The sequence below is a fragment of the Neurospora tetraspora genome (assembly GCF_033439725.1).
Source record: "Neurospora tetraspora strain CBS 560.94 chromosome Unknown B0H65scaffold_6, whole genome shotgun sequence".
In the NCBI taxonomy this organism is placed as follows: Eukaryota; Fungi; Ascomycota; class Sordariomycetes; order Sordariales; family Sordariaceae; genus Neurospora; species Neurospora tetraspora.
Genome location: NW_026944388.1, coordinates 3,088,556 through 3,107,375, shown reverse-complemented (window position 1 = coordinate 3,107,375; position 18,820 = coordinate 3,088,556). Strand labels below are relative to the sequence as shown.

Below are 18,820 nucleotides of genomic sequence, written 5' to 3'. Positions count from 1 at the left end.
GGCGCCCGGGCATGCCAAGGAGCCACTGCAGCTTGAAGGAGACTAAAGGCGACCCCAACGAGGCACTAGCTACAAGTGCGCTAGCCCGTTATGCCCGTCCCTGGCTCCAGAGAGAGACGGTCCACGGCAGAACTCCAGCCAGTCCCGTCCCGTGCTGGTGTTACCCGTCCTCTCCATCTGGCCTCCTCATCTGGCCGCCTCCCATTTGGCCCCGATTAAAGGTCTGGAATGACCCGGAACCTCCTCCATCCCACCTCACCTCCTACCGACTACCTCCTCCCGTTCCTCGTTTCTTTTTTCTTTTTCGGTTTCCCCAACCCTTGTGTGTTTCTCCTTTCCACACCCTCGTTTGATCAAGCAACTACTGTATGGGGGGAACGAAAACGACTACAACACTGCCGTCTTCTCCCTTTACGCGGCCTCTCATGCGGTCCTTCAGCTAGTTCGCGATTTCAGCAATATTCACCAACGAATCTAATGGATAAAAGGCCGCGACGAGCAAACACACCCAGTAGAACTACCAGGCACTCGCTAGAAGGATAGGACCAACAACAGCAAAACAAAAGGAAGAAGAAATGCCACAAAATCAGAGAGCCTCTCCTGGCCCCAATGGAGCCCAAAGTCCAAGACCTTTGGCTGGGAATGTGAATACAGGCCAGCAAGCAGGAAGTCAAAGCCCGTCAGGAGACACTCCAATGACAACGGACAATCCCGCCATTGCTCAGCTCGAGGTAGACGACGAAAACGAAGACACGGTATCGATATACACCATGGATGCCTACCACAATATGACGGCTGCCTACCAAGTCGACCGTCCTTATCAGCCTGGCTCTGGCTCTGCGCATGACGATGCCACAATGTGCGTTCAATGATTTTGCCCAAATGACGTCTGTATCTGTGACAGTAGAGGCGTACTCACAGTCTCCCATTCTTTCAGTGACTCAGCGCGAACATTATACGCCGAAGATGTCGACTACATCACCGAGCACGATCGGACCTACTGTGGCGACTACTTCATGCCAGTTGACCAAACCGAGCAAACGCGCCAATACGTAGCTCACCAAGTGTACCTCAAGCTCTTCAACCTCGAGCTGACCACGGTACCGTTGGAAAACCCCCGCTACATCCTTGACATCGGCACGGGCATCGGTGAATGGGCGATAGGAATGGCGGAAAAGTATCCGCAGTGCGAGGTGTTCGGGACCGATATTGCGCCTATCCAGCCAACCCACCAGGTCCCCTTCAACGTCGAGTTTCACATCGAGAACGCCGAGGACGAGTGGATTCGCCCAGCCGACGCAGTCGATCTGGTCCATTTCCGGAACATGGAAGGCGCCTTTTCAGACTGGCGCTATATCTACCAGCAGGCGTACAACTGCCTCAAACCCGGCGGCTGGATCGAGGTTATCGACTACGACGACCACTTCACCTCCGAGAACTTCCTATCATACTTCGCGCCAGACTCACCCGCACACCTGTTGGCCAAAGGGACTCATGAAGCCGCGCGAGTGGCAGGGCGGCCGCGCGGGATTGACCACATGAGCAAGGAACTCCTCGAGGAACTCGGATACGTGGACGTCAAGGAAACCGTGTACGACATGGGAGTCGGTTCCCGCGAAAATAGCAGTTACGGGAGCTTCTGGCTGTTCACGGTCGTCACAGGTCTGGAGGCATGCTGCTTGCGCTCTCTGACCAAGGGTCTGGGTTGGGATCCCAAGGTGGTGCGGGACATGTGTAAGCAGATTGCTCAGGAGACGAGGGCAATTGCCGAGGACACCTCGAGGACGGGCAGCTTTGTGGTCAAGCTCCGGGTCATGGTCGCCAGGAAACCAACGGCGCAGGAGCAGTGGCTGGCCAAGGGGACAGCACTACCGGAGTCTGACAGCGGGACGCTTCGGGATGGAGACCAGAGCACGATTAGGTCGGTGAAGACGGTGAAGACGGCTATATCGGACGCGACGGGGCAAGAAGCGCGGCCCGTGTCTCAACGCTCGAAAATTACCGAAGGATGAGATCGAAAGAACGGATGAAGGTTTTTCTCCGCTTGAACCGGGGAAAACTCCGGGCTAAACTCGGAAAGAGGAGGGGAAATGGACGAAGCAGTGGATTAAAAGGATAACAGCATGTCAAGCAGAGTAACAGGATGCTTGTTACATCCTCTTGGTTATACAGGTAGATACCCGGGCGTGCGAACCTTTATATGACAGACATGGAACTAACTCCTTGTCAAATATTCATGGTGATTATGGCTGACATAATTCAACCAGATAGAGAGGATAAGAGGGATGTCTTCAAGTGCAACCTACCTACATGTCGCTTTCGTTCGGTGCATCAAGCTACTGGATATGTGCAAAGTAACGCCAAATATTTAAAAGACTGATGATAAAACAACTAAGAGGAAAATACAGGACGCTGATTCGGAGGAAGGCAGAACAGCGAGGAAAACGAAACGAGCGATGGGTGGTTGTGAAGAATAAACAAAGTTCCGTTGCTCGTTCCTCCCCTCTCTCCATGGTGATGATGCTCCTTCCTGCGTTATTCGAAGTGAAGTAAACTTGCAACTATGGAGTGGTGACCTTCGGAAAAAATAAAACGGGGCCCTTCTATCGTCCCAGGGATCAAAACCCCAGTCGCCTGCTGGTAATCTGAAGGCTCAGTGGCTCCGGGTGCCGGCCGTTTTTTAGATCGAGCCCGGCGGGTCAGCACATCCCAAGTCTCCACTTGTCCGGATCATGCTCCGGAACCCGACTCCGGCGTTCGGATTCTTCTCCACATCCGGTCTTGCCCCGATGTAACCAACTCGACTGGTAGAACTTGGGAGACTGGGGATGCAAGTTGATTTTAAGTTGGCAAGGAGAGTCACACAGTAAAATGTTTTTGGAGGCTTTGATACTATATCGTATGGTGCAGTTGCTGGATTCCCAGAGAAAGAAAAGGAAAAAAAAGCCTTGCGAAAGGGCGACAAGCTATGGCCGGAAAGACATATGTATACAGAGAGAGTCCAAAGAGGCGATATGACGAAATGGATAGGACTTGCTTGAACAAAAGAAATGAAAATGATGAAAAAAGGTCAAAAAAAAACATACAGCACCTGGGATTCGCTGGTCGTCACCGACCCAACTACTAGTCAGGTGATATGGTAGCTTATCTATCAGAGTCGGAAGGATATGAACCGGGTCTTTTAATCACGTGGTAGGGTCCAAAAACTGAACAACCACCTCCCATATCCATATCGTTCGGACGGAGGCATTATGGTAAGTGGGGAGGCGGCGCTAAAAAGATGAATATAATTGGGCGGATTACGAGAAAAGTTGACCGTCCTGACACTGCGGCTAGCCCCGTTAACGTTTGTCAAAGCGCAATATCCGTGGTATGGGTATACTAGCACAATTCTCAGTCGCGGCCGTACAAGCTCCTCTTCTGGTAGCTGAACTTTGGACTTTAACGAAAGCATTTCTTTGGCACTATGAACAGCTGCTTTATGTCTTACTGTCGGTGCGATTGCCGCTTGGCGTCGGTTCCATGCGCCCATAGGTCCCAAAGGAAATGAAAAGTAAGGCATCAATGCATTGTCCGCTTAAGGATACTGGTTATCGCAACAGCTTGGTTGTTGACAGCACTAGCAGCCTAGGCTCTACTTCAATTTGCTGGTTCCACTCGGATTTACAGCCCTACCTGCGCCACGCCCCCATAAGTGGTACAAGCTACCAGGCCGCTGCTGGTACACTATTGCCAACCCTGTAGACCCCGTGACAGAAAGCTACGACCCTCGCCCAAGTCGAGTTATTGATTGGCACCCTGAAGTCTCTAGGTCCAGAATGCCCAGCCTCTAGAAAAGAAATGTCCTTCAGGCCATTGGCATGTAGTTGGGAGGAAGCCGCCAGCCATCTTACGCTTGACATGGTGAAACAAAAACAGACTCAACACAACGCCTCATGGCCTTAAGAAAACATAGTGCTCTAGTTTCTTTTTATTTTGTCCTTGGGGGCAGGATAGAGGAATATCAAGGATTTTTACAAACTCAATCCATTGATCGTCAACTGTATAACATTCGCTGCCTCTAGGACAACACGATCATCCTCGAATGCCTCATCTACGTCGCCTCATTCAAGACCTTCGTTCCCTAAAGCTACGATGTCTCAACGACTGCACAATACGGAGGGTTGGGAAGACGATAAGGGCCAAGAGCAGTCTCGCCCTGCACCTCTGCAACAAATCCCCGCCGCCACCGCTATGTCCGCTACCCGTATGCCCGCCCCCCGGCTCCCAGCCGCTCCAGCTACCAGTTCTGACGGTACAGAGACGTCCGCCGGCGTGGATAACACGAAGCAGGTGGAAGTAGGCTCAATTCTTTTCCCCTTACGACATTTCATAATAACGCTAACATCTGTAAAGAATCTGTATTATAACGTTCCCATGTCACGTGGCCATATTCGCTTGCTTCAACTATTGCCGTCTAAAAACGAGGACGCTGCAATACACTGTCAGCTCTTCTGCACCGCATTGGACTCAAAAGGCACTCGTCCGTACGAAGCCTTATCCTACGTATGGGGGTCTGAGGACAAGCCTTGTTCCATCTTTATAGACGGGTGCAACTTGGCCGTCGGGAAAAACCTTTACGCAGCGCTGTTACATCTTCGAGATCACTCCATTCAACGAACTATATGGATAGATGCCATTTGCATCAACCAAGGAGACAACGAAGAAAAAGGACACCAAGTTCAATCTATGGCGAAGATCTACGCTAAAGCAAGTCGCGTAATTGTTTGGCTTGGAGAGGAGGCAGCCGGTAGCGACCAAGCGCTCGAAGAAATACGCATCGCAGCTGAGCTGTCTACCAGACGATTAGACAATAAAGCGGGAATCCTTCCACTGCTTCAACGACCGTGGTTTCAACGCATCTGGGTAAGGGAACCAATGTCAAAGTATTATAACTAAGGAAACTGACAGATTGATGCAGGTGCTTCAGGAAGTTGCCGCGGCTCGCCATATCCTGATCAAGTGTGGTTCTGCTGAGGTTGACGGATTTGCATTCTGCTCAGGCCTAAATGCATTGAACCTGTCTAATGAACTCCCCGCAGACCTGCAGGCTCGAATCCTTTCGGTAACCTACCTTATAAGGGGTGCAATCTTCCGGCCCAAATACGCGACCAGTCAGTCAGACAACTTTTCTCTTGACATACGCCCTCTGGGTGAATTGATAGAGATGTACCACACCCGCGAAGCTACAGATCGTCGCGATAAAGTATATGCCTTACTTGGTATGAGCTCTGATAATCCAACCGCAGCAGGATTATTCGCCGACTACAAGATTTCGTGGAAACAACTCTTCAACAAACTCATCCACTTCTTCCTATCTGAATTGGTCTCTGTAGTAGGCCTTTCGGACGATAAGGAGAATGCCGTCATTGAGGGCAAGGGCTGCATTCTTGGCGAAGTGTCCTCGGTCAAGAGAAATGCTACTTGGGAAGACAGACAAGATGTGGCCATTACTTGGAGTAATGTCCTCAGCTATATTTGCGTGAAGGAAGCATGGGGTTCTTGCTGGACCCTCCCGACCACGGTAAAATCCGTCCAAAAAGGAGATGTCGTCTGCCTTCTTCAAGGAGCGTCGAGACCCACGATCCTCAGGTCATACAACGATCACTGGGCGGTTATAATGATTGCAGTTTCCCCAGCAGGCGATTCACAAGCTACGACCGGAGATATCAAGTGGTCAGAACTTTTACAACCGATAACAGTCTTTCCACACAACTTTCGACTTATCTGGGATTGGGATATAAATGCAAACAAGCAGCAAGATAAAAACAACTACGACTACTTTGCAAGCATTCCAGAGCATTCAAAGACAGAGTTAGAAGGTTGTCGAAATGTGGCGACTAGGATACGGAATGTCAGATTGGCATTACAAGAGGTGAAACAGTATGAAGTTGCAGTGAAGAATCTTCGGGAAGAAACGGCGGTTCTTGAAAGGGCATTGAGGAGCATGAGCAACCTAAAAAAGACTTGCGTAGGTTCCGAGGATTCAGAACAGGAAGATGCAAAGGAAACAATGGTGAATCAGCTTATTGAGGACAAGGGCCAATGGACGCTTCTATGCTTGGCGGCAGGAAACGGGCATGAGACGGTCGTAAAATTGCTTCTCAACACCGGCAAGGTCAACTTGCATAGGGAGGAGCTACGGACAGCGCGGTGGTTTGCGGCGCAAAAAGGCTATAAAGCGATCGTTAAGCTGCTTCTCGATACTGGCAAGGTTGATGCAGATCCTCAGGACCAGGATGGACGGACAGCGCTGTATATGGCGGCAGAGAATGGGCATGAGGCGGTTGTTAAGCTGCTTCTCCATACTGGCAAGGTTGACGCAGATCTTCAGGACCAGGATGGACGGACAGCGCTGTATATGGCGGCAGAGAATGGGCATGAGGCGGTTGTTAAGCTGCTTCTCAATACTGGCAAGGTTAACGCAGATCTTCAGGACCAGGATGGACGGACAGCGCTGTATATGGCGGCAGAGAATGGGCATGAGGCGGTTGTTAAGCTGCTTCTCGATACTGGCAAGGTTGATGCAGATCTTCAGGACCAGGATGGACGGACAGCGCTGTATATGGCGGCAAAGAATGGGCATGAGGCGGTTGTTAAGCTGCTTCTCGATACTGGCAAGGTTGACGCAGATCCTGAGGATAAGGATGGACGGACAGCGCTGTATATGGCGGCAGAGAATGGGCATGAGGCGGTTGTTAAGCTGCTTCTCAATACTGGCAAGGTTAGCACATATCCTCAGGGCTGGAATAGAGAGACAGCGCTGCATAGGGCGGCAGGGAATGGGCATGAGGCGGTTGTTAAGCTGCTTCTCGATACTGGCAAGGTTGATGCAGATCTTCAGGACCAGGATGGACGGACAGCGCTAGAGATGGCGGTAAAGAATGGGCATGAAGGGGTTGTTAAGCTGTTTCTCGATGCTGGCAAGGTTCACGTATATCCTAACAGGCGGAATAGATGGACAGCGCTACATATGGCGGCAAAGTATGGGCATGAAGGGGTTGTTAAGCTGCTTCTCGATACTGGCAAGGTTGACGTATATCCTCAGGGCTGGAATGGATGGGAAGCGCTGCATATGGCGGCAGGGAATGGGCATGAGGCGGTTGTTAAGCTACTTCTCGATACTGGCAAGGTTGACGCAGATCCTCAGGGCTGGAATGGACAGACAGCGCTGTATATGGCGGCAGAGAATGGGCATGAGGCGGTTGTTAAGCTACTTCTCGATACTGGCAAGGTTGACGCAGATCTTCAGGACGGGTATACACAGACAGCGCTGTATATGGCGGCAAAGAATGGGCATGAGGCGGTTGTTAAGCTGCTTCTCGATACTGGCAAGGTTAACGCAGGTGCTCAGGACCGGGATGGATGGACAGCGCTGTATATGGCAGCAAAGAATGGGCATGAGGCAGTTGTTAAGCTACTTCTCGATACTGGCAAGGTTGACGCAGATCCTAAGGATAAGGATGGACGGACAGCGCTGCATATGGCGGCAGAGAATGGGCATGAGGCGGTTGTTAAGCTACTTCTCGATACTGGCAAGGTTGACGCAGATCCTCAGGGCTGGAATGGACGGACAGCGCTGCATATGGCGGCAGAGAATGGGCATGAGGCGGTTGTTAAGCTGCTTCTCCATACTGGCAAGGTTAACGCAGGTGCTCAGGACCAGGATGGATGGACAGCGCTGCATTTGGCGGCAGTGAATGGGCATGAGGCGGTTGTTAAGCGACTTCTCGATACTGGCAAGGTTGACGCAGATCCTCAGGGCTGGAATGGACAGACAGCGCTATATATGGCGGCAGAGAATGGGCATGAGGCGGTTGTTAAGCTGCTTCTCGATACTGGCAAGGTTAGCACATATCCTCAGGGCTGGAATAGAGAGACAGCGCTGCATAGGGCGGCAGTGAATGGGCATGAGGCGGTTGTTAAGCTACTTCTCGATACTGGCAAGGTTGACGCAGATCCTCAGGGCTGGAATGGACAGACAGCGCTGTATATGGCGGCAGAGAATGGGCATGAGGCGGTTGTTAAGCTGCTTCTCGATACTGGCAAAGTTGACGCAGATCCTAAGGATAAGGATGGACGGACAGCGCTGCATTCAGCTGCAGCGTATGGGCGTGAAGCAGTTGTTAAGCTGCTTCTCGATACTGGCAAGGTTGACGCAGGTGCTAAGGATAAGGATGGACAGACAGCGCTGCATATGGCGGAAGAGAATGGGAAGAATGGGCATGAGGCGGTTGTTAAGCTACTCAGCCTTGCATCCTAAGAGGTAGGCTTGGAGGACAACTCCACCTCGAGTCAGCCTTTCACAATCTTTCCTCCTACAAGAATTGATCTTGGTTTACTCCCCAATTTTTATTGTTTACTCCCTATTGCTTCCTATCGTATTGGGAGTCCCCCTGGTCGTCGTATATTTCAATAGTAACGCTGGAGGGACCACAATAGCAATATTACACAGAATGTATTTGCAGCAGTCAAAAGTGACAGAACCTTCTCGTATGTTCTGGCAGGCGCGGAGAGCTCTAGCAACAACGCCTCGCTTTGTGCTCAACCTTTCGGTCGATCTGTTCGGGTCCCAGATGGTCGATATTATGTCGTGGATGCGGGGTTTGACGTGCGGCAGGGAATCGTGGATTTACAAGACTGAAGGAATGAAGAAAGGAGGCCTAAAAACTGAGGTCTTGGGTATCTAGATATAGATTTAATTAGTTAGTTGGCCTATGCTATCAACGACATGATGACATACCTTGATGGTTGAGTTGGGCGAGTGCGCCTGGACCGGGTGAGGACCGCAGTTCGTTCAGCAACATCCTTATATAGCTTCGTAAATATTAGTTATTAATTATGACGCTGAGCTCGAAGGCTTTAAATAGATATATATTCTGCCGTTCTTCTTATACTCAGTTTGAGAAAATATGCGGTAATGCAATTCCCATTAAACCCCTACTATCTGTTTGGTTCCCCTGCGTGAGCGCTCCGTCTGTAGGCACCTCAATCTACCTTCCTTCACTAGCCCTGACACTGCCTACACGCCTACTCGATCATCTACTCTCAGGCGACAAGATGATGGAGCAGGACTTCAAGCTTCTGAGGGGCCGCAATGGCATGCCTAACTATTGCCCTCATGACGGCCGGGCAAGGACGGCGGAGTGGAGCACGACGGGCGGTAGCACGGGCCAGGCTGGGGGGAGACGACGGCCGAAAAAAGTGAGGGGGTTCGGCCAAGGAGGTTTCTGGGACAGAAACCTACAAGAGGGGTGGCCATGTCAGACCCAGAAAGGTCTGCCACTACACGGGCGAGCACCTGAGCCGAAGAGCTCCATCGTAGGTGCTAGGCAGCGCTGCCGTATGGCATCGGAACGGTTCAGATTTTACGAACCGCGCCACTATAGAACGGACACTACTAAACCGCTACTGAAATCCCGGATATCCAAAAATACAATTCTAACCCTAATTACTCCAGTGTTGCCGAGGGCGGACTCTGTACTTCTTCCTGATTATCGATTGCTTACCCTTAGAAGCTTAGAGGATGCCTCGATAAGGTTCCGCTTTGTGACTTCTAGTAATGGGTTCCGGTCTTCAATCGACTGGCTGCCCCTATGGACGAGTGGATGGCAAAGACACTTGTGAAGCTATATGAGGATGTTGCTCAACGAGCCGCGGTCTTGTGATTTCAGCTTTCCGTTGATGGCCACCATTGGTGGATTTGGGCGGGTGAGTTCTATATTTTGGCATTTGGTAAAGCGCCTTGGATAATACCTCTACTCTTATATCTAGAGCTTCACTTATACCCGTCTGGACCGCCGTCTGCGCCGCCGGCGGCCACCAAGTATATGCCGTTCCGGAGCCCGCGAGCCAGCCTCTACCTCCACACAACGGTCACAGTAATTCTAAACCCGCAGAATCAACTATTCCTCGAACCGATGATTAAAAAGCTCTCTAGAACTATATCAAACTATCCCTCGCCTTCACCACCGAGATTTCAGAGGTGGGCTACATCAAGGAGTCCCTTTCCCTCCTACGGCTGCGCGAGGTTCCACCCTAAACCGCCTGGTAAAGATTCTAGAGCCAAGCCCAGGGACTTGAACCATCTAACTGTCATTGGGATCTAACCAATAAGTAAAATGCTCTCTAGAGCAGTATGCTAGAACGATCCTAGGGTAGAACGAACAACGAACAACAATCCGAAGTCAGAACGATCCCAGACACTAGAACGATCCTGAGCTAGAACCATCCAAGAAACTAGAACAATCCTATACTAGAACGATCTTGAGCTAGAGCGATCCCAGACACTAGAACAATTCTATAAGAAAACGATCCCAAATACTAGAACGATCCTAGGGTAGAAGAATTCTAAACTAGAGCGATTCTGAGCCAGAACGATCCTAAGCTAGAATAATCCTGAGCCTGTTACTCGCACAACAATCAAAGTCCTATCTTAGTGCTTGCCTGCGCCGCGTGACATTTTCCATTGATTGTACTTTGACCAGGGACCTTGCGAGGACGGAGCTACCTACCAATGGGTTGGAGCTCCTCTATCTTAGTATTAGCCTTTTCAAATCTTCGTCTTCATCCTTCAGCGGTAGGGGCGTAAAGTTGTAGAACTCGTTGCCCTATTCCGGGTTATCACAACCAAGTTCAAAGCCGCAGGTGGAATTCTGAGCTGGAAATGCCGGAGTGGAGTGACGACCATTCACAAGACTGAGCTTCTTCCCATCAGTCAGCATAGTTAATCCAGAAAGAGGGATTGCATTTCGTCACTCATACGAACCGAATTACTACCTAGTGTGAAGTCAGTCTTAGAGTACCTTCAACACCTAGTCAGTGGTATAAAGCCACAGGTTAAGCCGCGATTCCCTGCATCCAAACTAAGACCATGTAGCTGTGACGAAGCTACTGCAAGTGTGTTGGCTCACCCAAGCACCACCAAGGAAGAGACCACTTATCCGATTGAGGAGAATCGAGGCCTATACCATTATACCAAGCTTGGCCATGACTGGGCAGTCACGGGTTAATCCCGTGGCATCTGGACCGCACAGGCACCCGCAAAAGGAGAGTTAAGGGATGGAATAGTCTTGCTTCTTCGTAATGGAATACGTCATCTTGAAATTAATAGAAGTTACTAGAATTTACAAAATTCCTATAAATTTGCCTATCCTCCCAGACCCTTCTGGTGGCATGCTAGAAAAATGAAACAAAGGGAAAGGAATGAAGAAAGACAAGGAATACATTATATGTCTTGCGAGAAACCAATAAACCAAACCCGTCCCGATTCGCTGCCGATGGATATCATCCGTTCCTGGAAGTCAGAATCGAACGGTCGGTAATTCGGTGGCAGCCAGAGTACGTTCTGGCCATTGCAAGTAATCCAAGAACTACCATGTTCCAAGCCATAGCCATGGCTCTTTGGATTATCTAGTACAACTTGGCTTTCGGTAGTTTCTGTATCTATTTTAATACGTCCAAGGTTGGTACGTAGGTAGCGATTAGTATCGTCAAACGATATATGGGTCATCATAGTACTAGTATTAATCGTTTGGAGGCAGTTCCCCGACGCCGGATCCCAGATCTTGATCGTGTGGTCCGACGAACCGGATGCAAGCCGCTGGCCATCAGGCGAGAATGCTACTGAGGCAACGGACCCGCTATGGCCTTCTAGGGTCTGGAGGTAGCTCCCCGACGCCGGATCCCAGATCTTGATCGTATTGTCCGACGACCCGGACGCAAGCCGCTGGCCATCAGGCGAGAATGCCACTGAGGTAACGGACCTGCTATGGCCTCCTAGGGTCTGGAGGCAGCTCCCCGACGCCGGATCCCAGATCTTGATCGTTTGGTCCCACGAACCAGACGCAAGCCGCTGGCCATCAGGCGAGAATGCCACTGAGAAAACGAGGTCGCTATGGCCTTCTAGGGTCTGGAGGCAGCTCCCCGACGCCGGATCCCAGATCTTGATCGTTTTGTCCCACGAACCGGACGCAAGCCGCTGGTCATCAGGCGAGAATGCTACTGAGGCAACGAGGTCACTATGGCCTTCTAGGGTCTGGAGGCAGCTCCCCGACGCCGGATCCCAGATCTTGATCGTTTTGTCCGCCGAACCGGACGCAAGCTGCTGGCTATCAGGCGAGAATGCTACTGAGGCAACGAGGTCACTATGGCCTTCTAGGGTCTGGAGGCAACTCCCCGACGCCGGATCCCAGATCTTGATCGTTTTGTCCCACGAACCGGACGCAAGCCGCTGGTCATCAGGCGAGAATGCTACTAAGGCAACGACCCTGCTATGGCCTTCTAGGGTCTGGAGGCAGCTCCCCGACGCCGGATCCCAGATCTTGATCGTATTGTCCGACGACCCGGACGCAAGCCGCTGGCCATCAGGCGAGAATGCCACTGAGAAAACGAGGTCGCTATGGCCTTCTAGGGTCTGGAGGCAGCTCCCCGACGCCGGATCCCAGATCTTGATCGTTTTGTCCCACGACCCGGACGCAAGCCGCTGGCCATCAGGCGAAAATGCCACTGAGCGAACGGGCCCGCTATGGCCTTCTAGGGTCTGGAGGCATGCATTCCAATCCAATTCTACAGCCGGCTTAGTTCGAATCCATTCAGGTTCTTCTGCCCTGAAATTCCTCTTTATCAAGCTACCGTGTGGAGCAAATACAAGCGCTGATATATATGCTTGAAGTGGAGCTTGCTCTATTATTGACTTATAAGACAGAGCAAACCGGTAAGCATCCCAAACAAGCTTTGATAACTGCGACTGATCATTACCTCCCTATATCTTTAGTTAGACCAAGTTCCTAAGGCGGAGTTAGACTTATACTTACTAGCAGGCCCTCGAGCTTTCTAATAGCAACAACGCCCGCAGGCATAGCTTGGAGTAGACTTAGAGCTTCCAGCCAGTAAAGGTACTTCGTCTTGAGGAATGTATAGACAACCCCGTTATCCTGTAAACAATCATGCCGTTTTGTATTCGTGCCAGAAACCGAGTCACACAAGTGATTAACCCAGTAGACGCACGAGTACCGCACCGTCGCTAGCGGGTCCGGATCCGGTACTTGGGCCTTGTCGCTCGGAAATCCCAGTGCGCTTAAGTCGTATATATCGCGTCGCAATACTGTAGACATGGCTTTAAGTGACCCCAAGAAGATGGTATAATTCACATCTTCTTTCCCAGAAGGAAAGATCCAGTTCTCCTGAGAAGCTTGGTTACTAGCTTTATCAGAACCATTGCCCAATAGAAACTCCTTGGCTGATTGGTGGACAAAATAAATAGTTCGTTCTCGTATCGTTAGAAATGAACCGCAAAGCCTTATAATCTCTTCTAGAGATTCGAGATCATGGTAAATGATATTGGGCATCTCGACGAGAGTAGTTAGTTCTTGAAGGCTAATTGGTCGACAAACAATGGCGGCAACGGCAAGCACGCGCTTGCAGAGATCAGAATGGTGGGATAGGCTTATATCCTGTTTCATCCGCGCGTATAGAGCATCCAGTCCGGGTGGAAACTTGCGTAGGATCTCTTCGGTATTCCATTTCTTAACCTCCGGACCTGCAAGCGCTTGGCAGACTAACGCCACCCAGAGAAACGTATCCTGCGCGTTGGAGCGCAAATAGTCCTGAACGACCTTTTTCGTAGTTAGATTGTACTTCTTCAGCCTTTCTAGTTGGTTCACCTTGTGTAGGATGAATGCATTGACAGCTGCCGCGACGGATTCCGCATTTAGCTCCAGGGAGACCTTCAAGTTGGCCGTAGCTATCTCCAATTGTTCCTTGATTTGCGGCCAATTACGACTCGAAACAATCCACTTGACTCGAGAAGATCTAGATGATTGCTGGGCGATTAAGTCAAGAAGCTGTGACCGATCTTCAACACACTCATCAAGTGCGTCAATGATTAGGTAGGTCGTTCGGAGGCTTGAGTCTTGTAAAATATTGGTGAAAATTTTCGATAGGGCGACCCACGTATTTGCATCTTTGAAGAGATTCTCGCCTGCACGGTCATACTCCTTCCGCACGTGTGAGAGGACAGATAGCTGCTGCTCGATAAGCAGGTAGATCAGGCCGCGCAATACGGCGGCTGCATTGTTGATGCGAGAGTCGGTAGCCTGGCAGAAGAAGTAGGCCACATTGCAATGGCGCACGTCGGCAGTATTGCCTTGATCCAGCTCATTGATAATGCCGCACAACAACATAGTCTTCCCTTTGCCGGGGTCGCCCTTAATCCATAGTAATCGATGCTGCGGGTAGTCACGCCATCGCTGAAAGTCAGCGTTATCGAGGACCCAACGACACGAGTCTTGCAAAAGGCCGCCTTTGGTCTGTTCGATGCGGGTTTTATCGTGGCGAGGATCGGTAAGGCGTACGTGCTTTAGACATTGCTGGTCCTTCTCTGACATTGCATAGCTAACGAGCTGCTCGAGACGAGACGTCACTTGCTGATTGGTGTATGTTTGGGTGTCGTTTTGGAAGCAGTTTTCGGCGTCTTGGATAGCCCCCAAATCAGCTTTCCAGTCATCAAGCGTGATCATATCCCGCAGAAAGACTAAGCCGCGGTTGCGATAATAAGCACAAACACTCTTAATCTGATAAGAGAGGAGCGCTTTGTAAAGGTCAACAATTTGGTTCTCCAATTCGCCTCTCATTCCATTGAGTTCGCTGATGTTGTTGGTGGGATCCCTGAGAAGGCTAGTCGACAAATTCCAATACCAGTCCATTCTCTTAACAACGTAGTCGATCCCTTTGCGGTTGGCTTCGGTCGCTTTTACAGGATTGGCAAGCATCTGCAAAAGTTAGCATGAGAAATATTATCCTCCAGATAAACGTACCTCTAAAACGATACAAATGCCGGTCCAAGCGAGCGCGGCTTGGGGCACGGTCTGGATTGCCGCACTTATAATGTTCTTGGCGGATAGAACAACGTCCACGACTTCGCCACAGCTCTCTTTCACTTTGGCCTCTCTCTCAGTCTTGGCTAGGCCGGCATTGATAAGCTGAGTCATTTGGCAGCGCCTGTCCGAGTTGTTTTGGGCGATGATGTTCGGCTGAGACTCGAACACCATTGAGTTGGAGCCACTTTGTAGCTGTCGGGACAGTATCTTCTCATATGCGTCCACCAATTCGGCCTCTTCTTTTTTGAGTTCATTGTAGGCACGGTCCCAGAGTTGCACGGGTAAGCTGGTAGTAGTGTCATCTGCGCTGGCGGACGTCTCTGTGTTGGTGGGATTGGTAGCCGGAGCGGCTGGGGGCCGTGAACTGGACGTCTCCATGTTGATGGAACCGGTAGCCGGAGTGACTGGGAGTCGTGAGGTGGACGTCTCTACATCGGTAGAACCAGTAGCCAGAGCGGACGGGAGGGGGAGGGAAGACGTAGAGGTAGTGACGGGGATGTGCTGTGTAGGGCAAGACTGCCCTTGGTCCTTAGAACCTTCCCTATTCTCCGCATTTCCCTGTCGCTTGGAACGCGTCTGGAACCACGAGCGTATCGTAGCTTTGAGGAAGGAACGTCTTGACTGAGGTGACATAGTGAGGCACTCGAGGATGATCGTTTTGTCTCAGCGTTTTGTCTCGAAGGTAGCGGATGCTATGTTTGATGATCAATGGATCGAGTTTATGGAAGTGCCGGGAATTATTCTCCTGCCATCTGGGACAAAAAAAGGAAAAGAAACTAGAGCCCTATGTTTTCTCGAGGGTGTGATGGACCATGGGGCTTTCTGTGTTGTCACCTTGTCAAGGCGCGAGATGGCTGGCGGCTCCCTCCCAACTACACGCCAATCACCCAAAGGACGTTTCTTTTTAGAGGCCGGGCATTCATGGACCCGGAGGCTTCAGGGCGTCTACAGGGTTGGCAATAGTGTACCAGCAGCGGCCTGGTAGCTTGCACCACTTATGGGGGCGGGGCGTGGGTAAAGCTGCAAATCCGAGTGGAACCTGCAAATCACAGGGGAATCTACCTCGCAATGAGGATTCGGGTTGACCTGTTTACAAAGCTGCAGGCGTTTACTGGCGGGGTTTAGCGTTTGGGCTAGAACGTTCATTGGCGGGCATTAGATTTTACCGAGCGTCGAATAGTCGGACCAATGAAGTAGGGCAAATCAGCTTAAAACTCCTTGAGTAAGTAGTTCAGTCAGATTTAACAAGAAAGGCCTTGAGTGCTTGGGAAGCAAAGTGGTAGAAGGTCGTTATTCTCACGAGTGTCCTCGATGAGTTTCTGACGCGCCTTTTCGCGGGCTGCACATGAAGGCGGTGTGCTCCACTCCAGCCCACCAAGTCCAGGCTTCCACTTCCACTTCCCGCCGCGATGTGGGGAACGGATTCATGGGGTGCAGCGCTTGGCTGCGTTTGGTACAGTGCCAACCCACAAGAAACCACCCCCCCTGTCAGTTCCCGAACCACCCGACTGTGGTGGATGAATGGGGGCAGCTGGGGTCTGGGGTTGAAGGGGATGGGGAAATGCAATCAGGAAAAGACAACGGTGACGGGGAAAAGCAATGAGTGAATGTCGTGAAGAAAATGAATTGAGGAAAAGGCAATAAGGAAAAGAAGGACAACGCTCTGCTTTTGTGCTGTGTGTGCATGACTATGGTCTATAATGTTACATGGAATGAGTGTACGAAAAGAAAATAAGAAGAGAAAATCCGATCCCTAATATGTACCCTTTTTACCTTGGGATTGGTGATGGTGGGCGTTTGGATTTGGTGTTTTGTGTGTTAATGAGGGAAGGCGAGGTGAGGTGCTGTTTCCCCTTCTGCTCTTCAACCTTTCCAAGTGGCATGATACCAGTCAGTCATGCGCGCCGTATTCCAAAGAAAAAAAAGAAGAAAAACCATATCCTTCATGCTATCAATCCTTTCAATCCCTTCCCATTCAAATCCTCAAGTCCTTCAATCTTCAAAACAATCAAATCATCAACCCTTCATCAGCGTTCACCCCTCACCTCAAAATGCTATCCGTACTCCCCTCATCCCCACCCTCCACATTCACAAACGTCTCATCCTTATTCCCCTTCTGGATCGAATGCAACTGATACTTCCCATCCTGCTTCGTCCCATGCACATGACCACCCGCCGTACGACTCCCATTACCAAACTCGCCCGTCCTCATCCCGCTCGTCCCATGCGTACCACCCTGACTCCTCTTCGCCGAGCTTCCCCAGCTGCCCATGCCCAATCTAGGCCAATACCTTTGAATGAGCTGCTTCAGACGCATGCCGCATCCGCACACGATACCCAGGTTGACTTCGATAATCGACCATACCCCCAACACGCCTTCTTGATAGGTGATGTCGACTGTGGGGTCAGAGGTGTCGAGGGCGAGGACTTGTGGGAGGCGGACGATGGAGCAGACTACGACTCCTGATCCCAAACAGAGCAGGGCGCCGACGAAGCACTTTTGCTTGAGCGAGGTCTGGATCTTGTGGATGGTGGGGATGGGAACGGTGATGACGGCGAGGTCGGAGGCGATGTTGAGGACGGCTTGGGAGAGGGCGACGTTTTCGAGGCATTTGGTCGTGCCCGTCTTGAGAGGGTTGCAGGGCCCGCCGGTGATGGAGGTGAGAGTGAGGGTGTAGGCGAAGATGGCGAGGGCGATGCCGATGACGATGATGCGGTAGGCGCGCGAGGGGGAGATGCGGTAGAGGACGGCGCACATGGCCATTTTGGTGACGGCGGGAGTGATCAGGTAGGTCAGGGTGTTGGGAAGCAGGCCTTTGTTGAAGTTGACGAAGTCGATGGGCATTAGCTCGGAGGTGTGGCGGGCCCAGCCGAATGCCATTACTGATGATGGTCATCATGGTTAGAAATGGTTCATTCATGAATGAAGTTGGGATGGATGACGGCGACTCACATTGGTACATGGTGATAAAGTATACCAGTGCCAAGACCCATGATATCGTGAGGACAACTGTTGACAAAGGTTAGTACTCACTCTTCCTATCTCAATGAACCATCGTGAGTGACCACTTACCTAGATCCAACTCAATATTTTTCGTGATCTTCGCGGCCTGCAGGTATCGAAAACCCAAGAACAGGGTAGCGACAAAGTATGTGACGCCAAAACCGATGAACGTTCCGATCTGCAAGTCGTTGTAGGGCTTTCCCGGAAGCTGCGATGGCATCGCCAGCATCTCGGGAGTGAACTCCATGATGGACGGCGGTCTGGGCTGTGAGACTCTGTGGTTCGCACGGGCTTGTAACAAGAACAACGACGACAACAAAACAACAATCCTCGACCTTGCGAACCTCTGCTGGGTATGCAAGTGGGGTGTAGGGAGTATCCGCTTGATAGACACCGACCGACGGCCTAGTGCAGTGTGGATGGTTTAAAGGAGTGGAGTGAGTTGGAGACCGAACCTGTGGATATACAAACGAATGACTACAGATAAGTGAAAATCAAAACCGGGGAACCGAAGGGAAGGGAATCCTTTCTTTGGGGGGCGAGAATCGAAGAAACACAAAAGGATTTTCTCCGTTCAGCTTTGACACAACCCCAGGTTTCCCCTGACGGCGTACATGAACTTCTGACATTTCCCTGCTCTCGTCTCATCGACACCAGAGACGAATAAAGCTGACATTGACGCCGTTGTGAGCAACGATCATCAGGGGGAACGTGCCATTGGCAATGGTTCCGACGTGCTTCGGCTTCATCTAACCAACCTCCGCCCACATCCCAAGACCAGCCCAAGACCGAGAACCAGAAAACAATACCTATCATTTGATCGTCACGGCATGAAGAAGAATCGAGGCTTGCGGGCGGCCGCGGAGAGTGGACACCAACTAGATATGGTAAAGTTCTG

At 51.0% G+C, this 18,820-nt stretch overlaps 3 protein-coding genes across 3 annotated transcripts; 2 read left to right on the top strand and 1 right to left on the bottom strand.

The window, feature by feature from the left end:
* The first annotated feature begins 311 nt into the window (after window positions 1–311).
* Window positions 312–2,148, top strand: B0H65DRAFT_272666 (S-adenosyl-L-methionine-dependent methyltransferase). Its single transcript, XM_062822762.1, has 2 exons — window positions 312–859; window positions 938–2,148. Exons 1-2 carry the CDS (start codon window positions 576–578, stop codon window positions 2,010–2,012), a joined length of 1,359 nt encoding a protein of 452 aa, XP_062679772.1. The 5' UTR covers window positions 312–575; the 3' UTR covers window positions 2,013–2,148.
* Window positions 2,149–4,324: 2,176 nt separating this feature from the next.
* On the top strand, window positions 4,325–6,257 carry B0H65DRAFT_498857 (heterokaryon incompatibility protein-domain-containing protein; the record flags this gene model as incomplete). The annotated part of the gene is made up of 3 exons (XM_062827820.1): window positions 4,325–4,338; window positions 4,396–4,905; window positions 4,961–6,257. Coding segments are annotated over exons 2-3 (1,785 nt in total), but the record flags the coding sequence as incomplete, so codon positions are not given.
* A 10,320-nt stretch (window positions 6,258–16,577) lies between these two features.
* On the bottom strand, window positions 16,578–18,284 carry B0H65DRAFT_272356 (uncharacterized protein). Its single transcript, XM_062822757.1, has 3 exons — window positions 17,992–18,284; window positions 17,872–17,928; window positions 16,578–17,801 (listed from the first exon to the last, which is right to left on the bottom strand). Exons 1-3 carry the CDS (start codon window positions 18,167–18,169, stop codon window positions 16,960–16,962), a joined length of 1,077 nt encoding a protein of 358 aa, XP_062679770.1. The 5' UTR covers window positions 18,170–18,284; the 3' UTR covers window positions 16,578–16,959.
* Window positions 18,285–18,820: the final 536 nt, after the last annotated feature.